Genomic DNA, 17681 nt, shown 5'->3' on the forward strand with positions numbered 1-17681 from the left:
TGGACAAAATGACGCCTCATGAACCATTTGCTGTATTTTATGACTCCACAAGATGGCGCTCTTGGTTTGCTTGGGAGCATGCTTTGTGCCCTTTTTTGAACAGAGAGCACATCTAGTGGGGTAAAAAAATACAGCAAATGGTTCACAGAGCGTCATTTTGTCCATCACTGCTGGCTAGCAGTGATACCCAGGTTAGATCAGGCAATCTAAGACCGTCCTGTTGATGTATACAAAAAAAAGACCAATCATAACTTTCATTAAAATATTTTATTCCTTCTTTTTCTTCTGAAATTGTACAAATAAAAAACACGCAGGAATTTTTGATTAAAAGTAAATGTTTTTCCATTTGAAAACATTTTTGACTTGTCCAGACCGCACATGTACATCCTGCCTGCTCCAACACAGATGGCTAGCCGGCCCCTCATCGACCCTCTGGCTGCACACGGCGCCACCAGCAGGTGCTGTCACACGGAATTTGCAAACATCTGGTTCCCAAGAGCTGAAGTTTGGAGGGAATCGGGGACAGCCTGTCGTGACAAGCAACCACTGACGGGAGGTGAAGGATAAGCATCATCCAGGAGGTTTACCTTCCTCTGCAGCAATCTGGATGGCCTGGAGTGTTCCCCCTGAAGGAAGCACAGTGTGTGTAGGGGCCAACAGGAGCCCCGAGGTGCAGGGGCTGAGGGGGCCACCCAGGGAGCAGGCTGAGGGGGGGGCCTAAGGAGTTGGGCCCCAGGGGCTCACAGGGTGAAGGGGCTGTGAGGTCACATAGGGTGTAGGGGCTGACAGGGCCATCCCCGGTGTAGGGGCCGAGGTTGGCCCTAAGATGTAGGGCTCCAGGGCATGAATATGACAACAAAAAACCTTCGACGCTCACTGTAAACAGGTGCGAATCATTAACGTGGGGCCCATTAATCTGCCCGGTTTGCCGAGTGGATTATGGCTGGCTTCTGAAGTGAGATTATTTACAGCGAACCCCTGTGAAGCACCACGGCCAGACACAAGGCTCGTTCGGTGAGGTTTATCGGCTTCGAAATCTCAACCTCTCGGTGTACGTTTTTTAATTCCCATCACTCGTTTTACCTTTTGGCTACAAGTGAGCCCTTTGGGGATGATTTGCATATGTTGCAATACTTGCAGTTCAACCTGCGAGCCCTGAGCATGGGCCTGTGTGTCCCTGAGGTGTCTGTATTACGTGGGGGGGTCTATCCCCACCCTCCAGTTAGTGCCGCTCAGTGCATTAGGTGATGTAGGCAATTCACTTAGCCTCAGACAGGGGGGGTCAGTGGTGGAGCTTGATCAGGGAGCCACATTTGCTTCAGCTGCTACTGCCTCACGTACTGCGTGCCCGGCTTCAGATACGGACGGCATCCATACTTCCATGCGTCCCTCCGTTACGGGGAGATTCCCATACGGGACAACTGTAGCTAGCTTCACCGCAAACTTGGCTCCGGAATGTAGATGCAGATTCCTGGCACGCTTCTGCTCCTTGCGTCCCTGGGCACTCTCTACAGCTCATGTGAAAGTGCTTTTCCACCTCGGGAAGTCATCCATCACTGAGGGATATATTGAGCGTAAAAGTGATTTAAAGACACATTCTGTAGAAATATGGCATGCCCGCTGACATCACGGTAAGTTAAACTAACTTCAAGAGCTGTTGCCTTAAGAGATTTGTGTGAGTCCTGCAACGCTGCCGCAGAGCTGCAGACTACTCTAGATGTCACACGAACATGGCCGGCCTCATCCTGGAGCCATATTAACTGCCGGCCGTCGTGCTACTTTTGGAATAAACAATCAAGCTGACAGAAGCTGGGTAGTGCATGTGCAAATGTGACATTTCACGCTTATTTCTTCATGGAAAGTCCTGGATTAAGGAGCAGGACTGAGGTTGTCCCCGGCACTCCTCTTGTTTACTTTTGTCTCCTGCGGACCGTTTTCTCAACCATTCCTATAAAAACAAGAACTTTAGTCCAGTAACATCCAAATAACAAACTAGAAACATTTAGTTTATTACATAATTACGAGCGTATAATGGCTAATTTTTGTTTTGTTTTGTTTTGTTTTCTGCTGGTCAAGTGAATCACAGTAAGTTGTTCCCTGGTTCCTCTTTGAGGTTAATCGTTGATTCCACTTCGATCGTGGTCAGTTCTCCCTCCTGCTGCTCAGACGTTGAGCGAGGGGCTCCAGCCTCCCCCCTGTGTTGCTCCCCTCGACCCTCCTCCTCTCCTCCTTCAGCTCCTTGTACTTCCACCTGGGCACTTGCAAGAGGTGCGAGTCAGTGGTGCGGACCTTCTTGGGCTCGCATGTGGCGACAGGCGCCTTGGAGACGAACAGGCGGGGCACTGCCAGGCCGGGGCGCACACTGCTGCGCCGCACCAAATGCAGTGGCATCAGGCTGCTCCTGCGCAGCGCCCCAGCGGAGGTGGCAGCTGCCTGGCGCAGCGGCTGCAGGCTGGTGCGCCGCTCCTGAGCCCGAGGTACAAGTAGGACGCGTGAGTTCTGGAAGAGTCGGTGGTATTGGGTGAGATGCATGGGGCCTCGGCCCCTGAGCTCGTCCTGCCTCTGGCGGCGCAGGATCTCCTGCACGGCAGGCCGGTGCTTGCCCACACAGGGTGGGCTGCCCGGGCACACAGTGCGGCATGCTGTGGCTATGAAAGGGCTGCTCAGAGCAGTGGTGACGCGCACCATGTGGTCCAGCACGCCATCCTGCTGTGGGGCCGTCCGCACGCAGAAGGCCAGCCGCAGGGAGCAGCAAAGGGTCTCGGCCAGCCGTCGCAGGCAGCTGCCATTCTCGCGCGCCGTGGACACGCGCTCCGCCAGCTGTGGCCACTCCAGCCGGTATGCGTCGCAGAACTGCTCAGCGCATGGCCGAGCCATCAGTCGTGCCATGACGCGGGCTGTCTCGTAGCGGCCTGTGAACAGGGCCCACTCCTGGGGGGTCAGCTTCCGCCCATAGTCCCTAGCCTCCATGTCGCCCCCTTATGGCAGCAAAAATAAATGACATTAAAAAAGCATAATATTACCCTGTTGCACAGCACTTCTCAATCAAATCAACAACCTATGTTTCTCATATTTTACCAGTTATGCAGATTTTAAGGAATGAAGTAGTTCTGGTTTGCTGCAAAGGTACTTAATCCATTTTATCTGTTTTGGTTCCCTCAGGAACCCTAACGCCTTTCTAACATTTTTTAGAACAAACAGGCTAATGACCTTAAAACAAAGTGCAGACCACGAGCTGGTGCAGAAAAGGTGCAGTACCTGCTAGCATCAAGGCCCGGACGCATTCTGCCCTGCCCTGCATGGCGGCCTTCATCAAGGCGCTGAAGCCATGGCAGTTTCTCCTCTCGATGTCCAGGCCGGGGAAGTAGTTGAGCAGATAGTGGGAGATCATTGTGTGTCCTGAAGAGTAGCAGAGTGCTATTAGCAGTTAGCATAGTGGTAGGGAGCGGCCTGGCCATGTGCCCCTCTGGTACTCTTTCCAAGGCAGAGCAAAGACCTAGCTGAGCATACTGACACCTCTATAGTTTCTTGGTCGTGTGCTTTGTTTACCTTAAAGGGATGGTTCAGGTTTTCAAAAATCAGGTCACAGGGAATCATCGGCCAGTTATTTATACATGAAAGCGATTCGTAGTTATCTGCAGTGTTGACAGACTACTACGGTGATTTGGTATTCGGTGATACTCATACGCGCCTTTTCAAAATGCCATGATAAATATCACATTAGCTTAATTAAAGGCCAAAGGCAAGCTTTACTTTGCATTTTTCTGAAAATTAATGAAACCACATCTTTGGAGTTAATGACATTTTGTTAGAGATTACTGTATTTTTTTGTCATTATTCAACAGAAGACATCTTTTGGAACATCCAACTCTGTGACCTCTAGAAACACCTCATTTCTATAAAAGGGTGTTTGTATTTAAGAATGTTAATGCCTGCTGTCTGTAAATATTGCAGGTTCTATCAATAAAATGAGGCACAGGTAGTGCTGCCATTGTTTTATGTGTAAAATGGTGGCAGAGAAGCAGAAAAAGGAGCGATTGGCTGGTGGATTACAGCTTTTTCCCAAAGAGCCAATCAGCAAGCATCTCACCTGCCTGAGCAGCTGTGATGAGGGCAGTGTTTCCTTCCTTGTCCTGCCAGTTGACATCCAAATAAGGGCACTGCGCCAGAGCTATGACCACGTCCAGGTAGCCTTGGTAACAGGCTACTATCAATCCCGTCTACAGAATACACAGAGATGGAGAGATCTTAATAGAAATACCCAGTTTCCTCTGAGCAGTTAAAACAGTTTAAGAATGAGCTTTAACTTACTAAGTTTCAATTTTAAAGAATGTGAAATTATTGAACATACTTATTGTTTGACACTTCACTCATTTTTTTCCGCTTAATATTTTATTTTTAGATTCTTTCCTTCTTTATTCACTTTCTGGCTTGTATGTTAGATGCTAGCTGCAAAATTTATTCAGCTTCTCTATTTTTTGGTTCTTTTAATCTCATATGCGAAGCTGCATTTTATGTAGAAAAAGTGATATATAAATAAAGATTATTATTGTTATTACTATCTAGCATATAGCGTATTTAGAATTTAGCTAAACTCTAATACTTAGTTCAATGGTGTCTGCTTTGCAGGTTTCCCTGTCTAGTTGTGTTTAAGCACTGGGTTTACTCTGCTTTAGTCTGTCCGAGAAAACACGAGAAACCAGCTTCATGCTACGCATGCTACCCAAACCGCATGCTACAAAAACAGCGCACTACTCAAACCGCACGCTGCCCAAACTGTATGCTACAAAAACAGTATGCTGCCCAAACCGTGTGCTACTCAAACCACATGCTACAAAAACAGTACACTACCCAAACCGTATGCTACAACAGCGAGCTACTCAAACCGGTTAGTACTTAAACTGCACGCTATTCAAAACCACATCCTGCCCAAACCACATGCTACAAAAACACTACTCTACCCAAACCGTGTGCTACAACAGCAAGCTACCCAAACCGTATAGTACTTAACCTGCATGCTACTCAAACCGTATACTACCCAAACCACATGCTACCCAAACTGCATGCTATGCGACTTAAAGCTACCCAAACCACATGCTACAAAAACAGTACGCACCCAAACCGTGTGCAACTCAAACTGCATACTACTCAAACCGTATACTACAAAAATAGTACATTATCCAAACCAGAAGCTACCCAATCTGCATGCTACAAAAACAGTATGCTACCCAAACCACATGCTACTCAATCCGCATGCTACCCAAACCGCACACTACTCAAACCACATGCAATACAAACTGCATGCGTGTGTGTCTCTGATGAATCTGTGCAATTCCCTGGCCCACAACAGCCGCAATTCTGCACCCCAGGCCTTCCTAGCCTCTCCGTGTCTAACAGTGGTGTGGGGAATGCCGCGGCCTCCATCGTGCTGCTGCTGATACTTTGCCAGTTTCTCTGGAAGATAATTTATAGCCTGAGGAGAGGGAATGGTTCTCCTGGGTGATGAAGGGATCCACCAGACTCAGGCAGTGCAGGACGGACTGGGCCGATTTTATTAGCACCCTGGGGCTGCCTCAGGAGCGGAAAAAGCCATGTGCTAAACCATTTGCTTTCTGACTAACAAGAAACTTGTACAGCCACCAGTGCCGGCTTCTCCCAACACAGACCCTGCACACCTGCTTTAAACTCAACCCTCTCTGAGACTTGCAGGGGCAGGCTAAGCAATTAGCCCAATTATTATTAATATTACTTAGCTGGCATCGCTGGATTGTGTGTCTCTGCCCTGCAATGGACTGGGATCCCATCCAAGGTCCTGTGTTTCATGGGATAGGCTACAGGCCAGGCCTGGATCTAGGCTGCTCAGGCAGAGGGGCAATTAGACATTTTTCGTGGGCAGCATTTCTCACAATGGACTAAACTACAGTGCAGTAGCGGCTTGTGACCAGAGAACCAGAGAAATTGGTGGGGTACATGGACATATTCATCTCTCTAATCAAGAAAGATGTTATTATTATTATCATTATTATGGTTGTTATTATTATTATTATTATTATTATTATTATTATTATGGGGTTTGTGTAAGGTGCTTTGGACAGACGTGTCTGCTAACCAAACATAAACTTGACATAAACATAAGCTTATCTACTGGCATATTAAAGGCAAATCTGGAACTCAAACTCATGAACTGATATAAGAACATCAGAGCAGAACATGTAACATGAACAGTAATATAGTGGAAGGATGGTCCTTAAAGAGAAACAGCATTAAAAGATAATTATCGCACCATAAACAAACTAATTTTGCAAACGAAGTTGGAAGCGACTTGCACTGCGTTGGTGAGAAGTGGGCAGGGAAGTAACATTACTGCCTGAACAGCCCCCAGTAGCACCCCACTTGGTTAGAAGGCACCAGCCCGGAAGCTTGGTTATTCACGCTGAGAGCAGCTGTAACTGAACTGCTGGTAGCAAACTTTGCTTTGGGAAGCAAAAATTGTTGCATGTTGTTTATGGTTTTGTATGACTCATTCAAGTGAATTATAGCAGGTAATCTGTCTAACCAGGTGCTGATAGGCCTGCCAACTCACTCCTCTGGTATGACACTCACACTTACAGACTCTCACTCCTCTGGTGTGACACTCACACTTACAGACTCTCACTCCTCTGGTGTGACACTCACACTTTCAGACTCACTCCTCTGGTGTGACACTCACACTTTCAGACTCACTCCTCTGGTGTGACACTCACACTTTCAGACTCTCACTCCTCTGGTGTGACACACACACTTTCAGACTCACACTTCACTGGTGTGACACTTATACTTTCAGATTCTCACTCTCACGCAAGAAATCTTATGGCAAATCTATATTATTCCATTGTAAACCTAAAATTAGCTACATCAAAAGCTTTGAGGTAGTTTGCAAACCCTACGGATTATTGTTTGTTATTATTATTGTTATTTATCAAGGTAATAAGTGTTACGTACATGTTAATGCATGTACGTGTGTGCAGACTTTGTCTTGAATTGAAAATCTCACGCCAGCCAGCTAAGCAAAGTTGCCAACCCTGTGCTGACATCAACCTTAGCAAACTGTCACGTTAAATACAGCAGTGTCCCGTAATAGGGCGATACACTCCAAGTCCTGCCGCAGGAATCCGAAACCGTAGCAAACATTATCAATTACTTTGTATTTTTGAGTATTTACACGCCTATTATAAAGTTCAATGTATAAATTGCACCGCGGTTACCAAAGCAGCAGGTTCGGGGTTCCGCTAGACAGTTCTAGTCAACTTCCTGGCCAATGGTAATAAAGCTCGCTAACTATCTAAGAGTTAAGTAAACTACTTCTAGCAAAGATCTGAATTCAACACAACATTACAACAAACTACAGCAACAAATGATACATTTTATCAAGAAGGAGCTTTAATAAGAATAAGGTTACATTCCTCCTCCATTTTCACAGGCGACTACCAATGATCTGCAGAAGAATATCTGATGGGACGAATGAAATAAACGTGATTGGCAGATTCAGATGGCGCAGGCTGAAGTTGACCAATTTGGGTGGGCATTGCCAACCATTAGGTCCGGCTGTGCTACAGACTCACCAAGGTCATGCATGGGACAAGCACTTATGGATGGATGGATGGATGGATGGATGGATGGATGGATTGATTGATTAACTGATGGATGGATGAATGGATGGATGGATGGATGGATGGATGGATGGATGGATGGATGGATGGATGGAAGAAATAAAGACTTGATTCCAGGTTTTAAGTCACATTTATCTTGATGTATACTATACATGTCCATTTTTATGGCTGGGAACCTTGCTTGTTCGGCATCAGCCTTTTAGTTTGGAATCAAAGAGACCCAAAGCAGAGATGTACCAAAGTAACCGTAGGTTTTACCCTCAAAGCAGACCAGTCATTAGAGGCTTCAAAATGCCAGACAGGCTATCTCAGTGGATCGGGATTCAAAGAGACGCGAGTCTCTGCTCGCTTTTTAAAACAGGACCCGGGGATGACCGTGCGTCAGGAGTGTTTCTGCTTCGTGAGCTTCACCAGCTTAAACGGCACCTACTAACTTATCTGTTCATCCAAGATGCCTTGCTGATTAAAGTGATCTTCTTTCCTTAGATGAAAAGGACACACGTGGAGAGACTCGAACCTCACCTCCAACCAGAAGGTTACGAGTTCAACTGCACGCCACTGGCGTGGTATCTGGGTATCAGTCTCATCTTGGGTCAAAGTTACACGCGTGTGCATTTACAGTTACAAATTATCCCAGTGAGTCATTTCATCGTGCCACGTTTCAAATTCAGAAAAATCCCGGCACCAGGGAAATAGTCGCTTAATTCTGGATTGATATTAGTAATCTCACACTGGAGGGAATGATTTGCATTATAAGCATCCTGGGAAATTTGCATCCTGTGGTTCTGCTGTCGTCCTCACTACTCACTAGAAAATTGTAAAAGCAGAACAGACTTGCGGAGTGTCTCTCGCTCCGACTGAAGCAGCATTTCCGGAAAAGCTGCGAACTTCACGAGCGCCGGCATTGATTTTAACAGCCCCGTCAAAGGTCAGTGCTAATTAAACTGTCAGCGTGCCGTGTGAATTGTGAAACCGTGCTGCAGTTTATGCAACAATACGTGCTCACTTAGAGGAAAAGGTCAATGAATCAACCATTCTACTAATTTGAGAACACAGCCTTCTCTCACTGTATTTTAGTCAGTCTTAAAGCTTTTAATGTTAAGTTTTACGGTTGCTGTTAACTAGATATTCATATCTATCTGGAACACTGGTGTACCCATATGTAATATAATAGTTTTATCAAATGAATTCTGCCTTTATATAATTTCCAATCACTCCTGCCCTACAATGGGTAAGTAGTTATGTCAGATTGATATATGGTTGGACGATTCCCAATTAAAATATTGTTTCCACCATCTGCTCTGATTACAACCATTTCTTTAAAAATGGTACAGAATGCAGGAAAAGTCTTCATTATTAGACATGAATTATTAAAGAGCATTTACTCTGGGTAATCAGTAGACTCAGATAAGCCGCTCTCTGACATCATTAGGCTAGTGCCAGCAGACACAGAGATACTGATCCTGGAGACAATCCCTCGTTAAGACTTTGCTAATAACCTTCCTCCAGTTAACCATCTGGCCTTTACCCTCTCGGTGTCACCTGACTGTTGGTGAGGTGCTTTGGGAGATATTTTTTTTGTTATTGCATCTTAAGAACTCCACAAACGAATCACTGACCATTACTGGACTTAGCTTTCCTGCTCTGGCTAACTCACTATTGAGCGAGTATCGGAACGTATTAACCGATGAGACGTCTACGCACTTGTGTAAGTCGCTCTGGCTAAGGGCGCCTGCCAAATGCCGTCAATGTAAATGTAACTCCTGAGCCACAGATATCGTGATGCTGATTCAAACAGGCTGAAAACACCATTATTGTTACCTGTGCCAGAGCCCCATTAATCCGACACTGGGGCCTGGGGCCCTTCATTTGAAATGAAGCTGAATTCAGATGGCTCTTGAAAAATCCTCTCAGATACGCCACTGGTCTAATGCAAAATTATATCGGATACATCAATCCAACATTAGACATCTTAAAAATATTTGGCAAGTTCCTGACTTTTGACTCTGTAGCCTGTATCCATTCCAGACCTTTTGAGCTTAGTGTATCTGGCTGATATTTACTTATAGTGCTGAAGTAAATAAGCCTTAACAAACAGAGTCTATACACACACACACACATACACATGATATTTAGCTGTAGCTACTGCTGTTTCCAGTTACTGCTAAATATAGCATCCTTCTACGACGAGGCTAAAGGATGAGAACTGGGCTCCGTTCGGTTTACCAACAAAACAGTCACAAGACACAGCAGCTTCTGCTTTGAACAGGAAGTTGAGCGAGCGCCTCGCTTTTGGGCCAGATAAGTGTTTGGCAGTTTGGATTAAGTGTATGGTTAAGATTCAATAGGGGCATTGGGTTTCCAATGTGCATGTGAGTGGTTACTGAAGTACAGGAGTTACATTTTATTATTTTATGTTGTGTTTGTGTAGCTCATAATTAACATTTTACATTGTTTACAGGTAAACAGAGACGCAGTAGAGGTATGGATAACCTGCGATTTCCGGGGGCCCAGATTTACTGGTATAATGGGAAGGGGGGGGGGGGGGTGCAAGACTGATCACATGACTTCCCATTTTGGATTTTATCGAGTGGCTTTTTAGCTGTGCACCTGCAAATGCATCATACATCCATCCAACATCCACCGATGTTTTTTAAGTTCCTTTTATTCTGTTGGACCAGGGTGCATGAACTCCATGAACACATTGTTTGAATTTCTACGTTTCAATTCTAATTTTCAGCAAGACTCAACCCTCAAATTGTTATCACATTCTGCACTTCTGCCATATAATCCCCACAATGTACAACGCATTTCAAGTTTTAGTAAATGACAAGCAAACGGTCACTTACCAAATGGCCACCAAATCGACCAGTCAGGGGAGACTGAGCCGGTTACCAGCACACATCTGCCACCTAATTCCAGCATAATTAGATTGTGAAGGCAGGTCCCAGCAGCCTGCATGGTAACACAGCTATGCTATCCTGTCTCCAAGCGTCCGTCCCATTTTAGGGCAGGCTTCTGAACACACAGGGATTTAGCTGCAATTCTTGAGTTGCTTCAGCAACACTGTCCTCAAACACAACTTTAACATGCTAAGGCAAGTCGAGTTTTACACTAGCTGATCAAAGTTCCAGAGTAAAACATCTGTCCTCCTTTTAGAATATGACATCCTGCCCAGTAGGCATATGCTATAAATCTCATTTATCCAGCTATACATCTGCACTTAAGCTGACAGGGTTTCCCTTATTTCTATTTTAGAAACATACTTGTCATAATTTTTGGGTCTGTACGCATAAGTCTGTATACCTTACGTCTTAAGATAGTGCCGTTGATTAACAACTCCATGCGGAAATTAAGTGCGGCTTTTTCAAGGTGAAGGAACAGCTAAGGTGAGACTACGAGTAAAACGAGCTTCCTGCCTCTCGCATCGCTACACGCCGGAAGGAGTCCCGCTAAATACAGAAACTCGATGCAAGAAAGACGGGAGCGCGGAGATGGCGGGGACCCAGAGCGCGCACCTTCGGGGACGCGCTGGAGGGAGGCGCTGCACTGCCGGGACACAATGGCAGGGACCAGAACGCGCACCGTCCGGGACGCGCTGAAGAGCGGCGCTAATGCGCATAGTGCGGCCCAGTCTCTAAGTGTGCCTTATAAAACATTCATTCAAAAGGATCCACTGGAAGACACAGACCAGTTTAATTATTTAGATTCAACAAAGCAGAAAGGGCTGTGCTAGCAGCGTGTAATGGGACGAGTCTGCGTAGCTGCCACACTGTAAACGGGAGTAATGCTGTCGTCTGGAATGGGACAAACTATGAGTGAACAAATTGAACAAAAAATAAGCGGTCAAAACCTCTCGATTTAATTTGATTTTTGATTAACTTCCATGTTGATCTTCAGTCACCAGTGGTTCACTTCCCCTCATATAAAGCGATGGATGTATTGCATATTTCTAAAACAAATTATTCAATAAGTAATGCATTTAATTCGTTTTTTTGTACTAAGTAATAAATACCGTACTTAACGAAACAAAGTTCGGAATCTCAGATAAATAATAAGAAAACAGTGTAACGGACTAGGCTAAGCAGTTTACATATGTAACACCCTCCCTATTCAAGTTTGCTGGAAAAATTGGGATCATGAACTTTTGTTTGTCGTGTAATATAATTATTCGTAATAAATGTTCATGTATTTTTATTTTTATTAAGCTGCGTGAAAGTGTCAGAACAGAAACACAGATATTAGGCGTTATAAATAATCTAACTAGTCGTTTTTCCCGTCAGGGTGACGTTGGGAGAGCCCATTCATTTAGTTATTAAAACAAGCCATCGAACTTTTTTATGACGGCGAAACTTTTATAAACATTTGTATGACTGGAGCTCACCCTGCTGTTGCGATCGGTCTCCCGGACGTCTTCCTCCGACAGCCCCTGCCTGATCATGATCCGCACGATGACGGCGTTATTAGTGCAGCATGCGCGGAAGAAGGAGATGCTCTCCGGAGACGCCGATCGCGGCAACCCGATCGAGTTATCAGGAGGGTAAAAGGAGTCATCAGAAGCGATGCTCCTGCTGTCGGGGAACCCTGAGAAATCTTCATACTCCTCAAACTCCTGATAGACATCGTCGTCGTCATCATAGTCATCATCATCATCTTCTTTATCTGCATGGCCGAAGACGAGGGATTCCCCCTCCGATGCGGGTTCATCGGGGCTCTTCTGCACCGGGGCGGCCTCGGCCTCCGAGCCGTCCTCACTCTCACTCTTATGCTGCACTTGAGTTATCTTCACGGAATAGGAGACCCCTCCATCTCGATCGTCCCTTATCAGAACCATTTAACCCCTAAATAAAGATCCGCTGTGCGGGCAATACGACACTCATATTCTTCTCACTTCATATTCTTGGCGCATTTTTACCCAAAATTTCTCAGACAAAGTCTGCAGGGGGAAAAAAATGCAATTTTAACACATGCTTGAGCCATTTGAACTAACGATAAGAAAATTATACACGCGAAGATCATTTTCAAGTGCCCCACGGTTTATCTCAGGGCACGCGTGACTTTTTGCATATTAATGCATAAATAACTATTACTGACATTTCAGGAGTAAAAAAAACATTATGCATGAATAAACTGGCAACAGCGCTTTCCAGATGATTCAACAGAGATTCCAAAAGTTTACTTTATGTGCAACGTTAACAACAAATCCGCCGCGTTGCTTTCGGCTGTTAGAAAAGCATATAAAGCACGTGGACGAACCAGCCGCTAATCCGTTTAGGTCTCTCTCTCCTTCTCGCGCCGCTGCTGCTCACGTGACTTGTCATTTTGGATTTTGATTTCTGGTTGCGCTGAGCACTGTGACTTATTGCTTAAAATGTCGCATGCTACCACAGACACTATATTTCTGACTCTGAGGATGGCTTGTAAAGGTATTTTGTCGGGAGCTGGTTGTTATTGGTTGCAGAAAAACAAACAAGTATAATGGTTTCAGAATTAATTAATCAGAATTAATGAGGAGAGGGCCGAATTCAGAGGCATGTAACTTAATCAAGAAAACGATTAACACCTCTCGCATTTGTGGTATGGTGTATGGTTGTAGATGTAGCCCTAGGTTAATTTGGAGAGCAGTAGTCTGTGCATGGGATACCAATGAAAAGTTTTAGCAGAAAATTTACAAGCTCGGTCTCTGCTAAGCTTCTGTGAAAGGTTTAAAAGTCTGTCAAAGGCTGTTTTTACGATTTGCAAAATGAAAACATTATGTATTTTAGTATCTGGTATAGTTCTAGTACTGATTGGTATTTGTTTTTCTTCTCAGTTTTTTAAAATCCCACGTATAGTTTATGGTACATGACCAGTTTCTGCAGCTGTTCGCGGCATTCACTGTACAGTGAGCGGGGTCTGTGGGACCCGCATGTATTGCTAAGTGAGTCTGACGTGTGGCGGCTTCAGAAACCTTAAAAAAAGCAGCCAACGCGCGGACGCACCGGCAGCCACGTGACAGTAAGCCGCTCTGTGGTCAGCTCCTAGATTAAGCACACTTAAGTGAAATGCCAGCCTCTTACCCGCCTTTGTGTTTTGAGAGTTTATCACCTGCAAGCCTATCCAGGCTCCGCGTACTGTGGCGTAGATGGGACGCTGCATCCCCGTGGAAGGACTTGTGCAGAAATTTAACAGCTCTTCATTAAATTCCTCCGCAAGCGGATGTAGAGACGCTCCTCCCCCCATCTGTATTTAAGCACATGGTAGTTCAGCTGCCAACAATCATACTCTGGCACTCAGGACTATTTATGCAGAGTACATTATTGCTGGGGGGCCCAAACGTCCCTTAGTTCACAGGACATTCCTGAATTTGGACAGCTGGATTCTGTCACTCTTTACTTAAACGTGAGGCTCCTGAGGCAGGTTCTCCGTCTGTGTGGGTGTAAGGCGGGTCTGTATTTATAGGTTCACGTTTATAAGTGAGACTCCACTGTGTCTGGTGCAGAAACCTTAAAAAACACGCAATGCATGGACGGCCCTGTGCAGTGATACGCCTGTGAGGCACCGGGCACGGTCTCGCCAGGTCCCGGTATTCTTTGACGTGTTAGAGGTCGTCTTATGTTGCCCGTCTCTTTCTCTTGTTTTCTAGGAGTACCTCACGTCAATTCCAAGTGTCTCTGAAATCCGTTCAGTGTGTTTTTAAACTTTTAAAGCGACGCCTGCGATCCAACTGGCCACTCAGCGATTAACGGCGAGCGCGTGTCCTGCGGTGGGCCTCGACCCCAGAAGGCGGCGCGACCTCGGCGATGACAGCTAGCAGGAGGCTCTGATTAAAATGACCTGGAACCTCAGCAAGACAGCGACACTGAAAGGTGTTCCCCAGGGGCGTCGCAAAGCTCGCAATCGCTACGGAGATTGCTAAAGCTCTCGGTTCCAAAAATATCTGTTTTCTCGGTGTTGCATCAGGTGCTGGACGGTTGAACCTCGATCTGTGTGACGCTACAGATGCTAAATCTCATGTAACTGTCCATTCCAGGGGTCTGCTTTCAAGGGCATTTGGAAGGGGTATTTCTCAGGAATGTAATTAATAGGTTGTATAACAGTCGAGCAAGTAATAATTCATCTAAAGATAATTACTTCTGAAATAATTTCCGGAAATTTGGCTCATCATACATATGCATGTGTACTATTTCTAGAAATTTTATTTTCCCATTAATAAAATTAGGCCTAACACAACAAGTTATACAGTAACCGGTGTGCTGTGGTTTGTGTGTTTTGTTTCTCTGAGGCATTTCGTTAGCGTGCCTGAACTAACAGACACTTATTAATAAAATATTGAAAGTAACGCTGTGAGGCACGCGTGGATTGATTACTGTATTTTCTTAGGCTAAGTAAGTGAAACGAAAACGGCTCCTGTCAGCAATGTGAGACACGGCGATATGAGCCTCAAGTGTTTTTGTTTATTAGTGGTAGCGTCACAACGCAAAGATCAGGTGCCGAATGCAGTGCACCGTGAAAGAGCTGTTCTGCTAGCATCTAATGCAGGGGCTCACAAAGTTATGATGCAAACCTGGACCTGGACCCAGCTCATGACGCATATTATGAATCAAGATCGTCAACATACATTTCTTAACATGGTTTGAAGAATAAAAATACAACATAGAACCACCAAATTTTGCCCACACATAATTCATCATAGTCCCTCCATGACACAGAGCTGAAACGATCAGCGATCGTTACACAAAGTTCCCATTTTTGTCATATTTTGATGGCTACATTGAAGGTTGTTGTTAAAGTTCATTAAATACTGTTTTGTGGTTGGAAATTATTCCGGACCTCTGACTCTGGAAAGAAATGCAAAAGTATGAGAACCATGATCTGAGGCATGCAAGTAGTACCTTGGAGGATAGCACATACAGACCTGGCTGAGTGAAGGACAGACACCCGCTGGCTTGTGTGATGACGCTAATTCCGAGCGGCTTAATCCTTAGACACCCAACCTGCTGCTCAGGGAGGTAAATCCCATTGGTGTAATCCAGGCTACCCAGAATCCATCAGGGAGGCACCCCACATCAGAAAAGCGAAAGGCAGCAGGAAACATTTGACCCCTTAAGAGAGGCTTTTGGGCAGCTGTACAGGCCCAGGCATGGACTGTAAATAAATCCACCATATAAATGACAAGATAATGTAATCTCTCACTGAAACAGTTCTGTGACCATTTATAAAGGTCACCTCCATGCAATATACATATGAATCACAGTGCAAGTCCAATTTTACTACACTTTCTAAAAGCTGTTCCTATTATTTCAGATCATATACTTTTCTGTAAATATGATAATAAAAACCATATTGCAATATACAAAATATATGGGGCACTAAAGCACAGCTCAATAAAATTGTCCTCAAATCATGGATTCTGCAAAAATGCCAGTATTTGCCTTCATAACTTCATAAAGTTCATATAAATGCTTTGTTCCATATAAGGTTTGTGAGATCATTAGTTTGACTTGTCCTTCACCTTTTCTCCAGAGAGATCTTGCACAAATTTGAGGTGCAATTTTTTCGCTCATTCAGCCGTGGTAGATTAGCTCACCACTGAGCTATGTTATTCTGTGACGATGGCTAGGGCCAGTCGAGATTGCCATGGGTTTGGTGAAGATAAGCAGCCAGAGCCAATGACCCCACCTCCCTGACCATGACCCCACCTCCCAGACTATGACCCCACCTCCCTGACCATGACACCACCTCCCAGACCATGACCTCACCTCCCTGACTATGACCCCACCTACCTGACCATGACCCCACCTCCCTGACTATGATCCCACCTCCCAGACCATGACCTCACCTCCCTGACTATGACCCCACGTCCCAGACCATGACACCACCTTCCTGACCATGACCCCACCTCCCTGACCATGACCCCACCTCCCTGACCATGACCTCACCTCCCTGACTATGACCCCACCTACCTGACCATGACCCCACCTTCTGGACCATGACCCCACCTCCCAGACCATGACCCCACCTCCCTGACTATGATCCCACCTCCCAGACCATGACCTCACCTCCCTGACTATGACCCCACGTCCCAGACCATGACACCACCTCCCAGACCATGACCTCACCTCCCTGACTATGACCGCACCTCCCTGACCATGACACCACCTCCCTGACCATGACCCCACCTCCCAGACCATGACCTCACCTCCCTGACTATGACCCCACCTCCCAGACCATGACCTCACCTCCCTGACAATGACCCCACGTCCCAGACCATGACACCACCTTCCTGACCATGACCCCACCTCCCTGACCATGACCCCACGTCCCAGACCATGACACCACCTCCCAGACCATGACCTCACCTCCCTGACTATGACCGCACCTCCCTGACCATGACACCACCTCCCTGACCATGACCCCACCTCCCAGACCATGACCTCACCTCCCAGACCATGACACCACCTCCCTCACCATGACCTCACCTCCCTGACTATGACCCCACCTCCTTCACCATGACACCACCTCCCAGACCATGACCTCACCTCCCTGACTATGACCCCACCTCCCTGACCATGACACCACCTCCCTGACCATGACCCCACCTCCCAGACCATGACCCCACCTCCCAGACCATGACCTCACCTCCCTGACTATGACCCCACCTCCCTCACCATGACCCCACCTCCCTCACCATGACCCCACCTCCCCATGCTTGGCCATATGCAGAGCTCATATCTTGACCCCAACATTTTGAATTTTGACTGATCACTTGAGCAGACTGGCTTCCTTTCCACACACACAAACCCCATTTTAAAGCATAGATGAGTACAGGTTCCCACAGGTATACTCAAGCTTTTGACCAATAATTCAGTTTTAATTCAATAAAATCTATATTTTATATAGCACCTTTAACACAGTTGCCCTAATGCATTTTAAATGGTTGTGGAAAGGGATGACAAAGAAAGATATAATGAAAGGAAGAAAGCAACACGACAGCAGAGATTTAATCTTTAATCATGCCGCATCTTTAATATTAAAGTTATTTTTTGGTCA

General features: G+C 45.8%; 1 protein-coding gene and 1 long non-coding RNA gene across 2 annotated transcripts; one reads left to right on the plus strand and one right to left on the minus strand.

Annotated features, from left to right (window-relative positions):
• Positions 1 to 2040: 2040 nt before the first annotated feature.
• Positions 2041 to 13008, minus strand: LOC125740882 (ankyrin repeat domain-containing protein 33B-like). The gene is made up of 5 exons (XM_049012685.1): positions 12906 to 13008; positions 12034 to 12585; positions 4091 to 4220; positions 3259 to 3399; positions 2041 to 2978 (listed from the first exon to the last, which is right to left on the minus strand). The coding sequence occupies exons 2-5, from the start codon at positions 12481 to 12483 to the stop codon at positions 2143 to 2145; spliced, it is 1557 nt and encodes a 518-aa protein (XP_048868642.1). The 5' UTR covers positions 12484 to 12585; positions 12906 to 13008; the 3' UTR covers positions 2041 to 2142.
• Positions 8488 to 12119, plus strand: LOC125740883 (uncharacterized). The gene is made up of 3 exons (XR_007397801.1): positions 8488 to 8577; positions 10111 to 10131; positions 11022 to 12119. It is a non-coding gene; the product is annotated as an uncharacterized LOC125740883 (long non-coding RNA).
• Positions 13009 to 17681: the final 4673 nt, after the last annotated feature.

This window comes from Brienomyrus brachyistius, chromosome 4, assembly GCF_023856365.1.
Source record: "Brienomyrus brachyistius isolate T26 chromosome 4, BBRACH_0.4, whole genome shotgun sequence".
NCBI classification, from domain to species: domain Eukaryota; kingdom Metazoa; phylum Chordata; class Actinopteri; order Osteoglossiformes; family Mormyridae; genus Brienomyrus; species Brienomyrus brachyistius.

Coding starts and splice junctions, on each gene's coding strand:
- LOC125740882 (XM_049012685.1), bottom strand. CDS start 12,483: ATGGTTCTGATAAGGGACGATCGAGATGGAGGGGTCTCCTATTCCGTG. Junction 4,221..12,033: donor AGACCGATCGCAACAGCAGG/GTGAGCTCCAGT, acceptor TGTATTCTGTAG/ACGGGATTGATAGTAGCCTG. Junction 3,400..4,090: donor CATCACAGCTGCTCAGGCAG/GTGAGATGCTTG, acceptor GCTACTCTTCAG/GACACACAATGATCTCCCAC.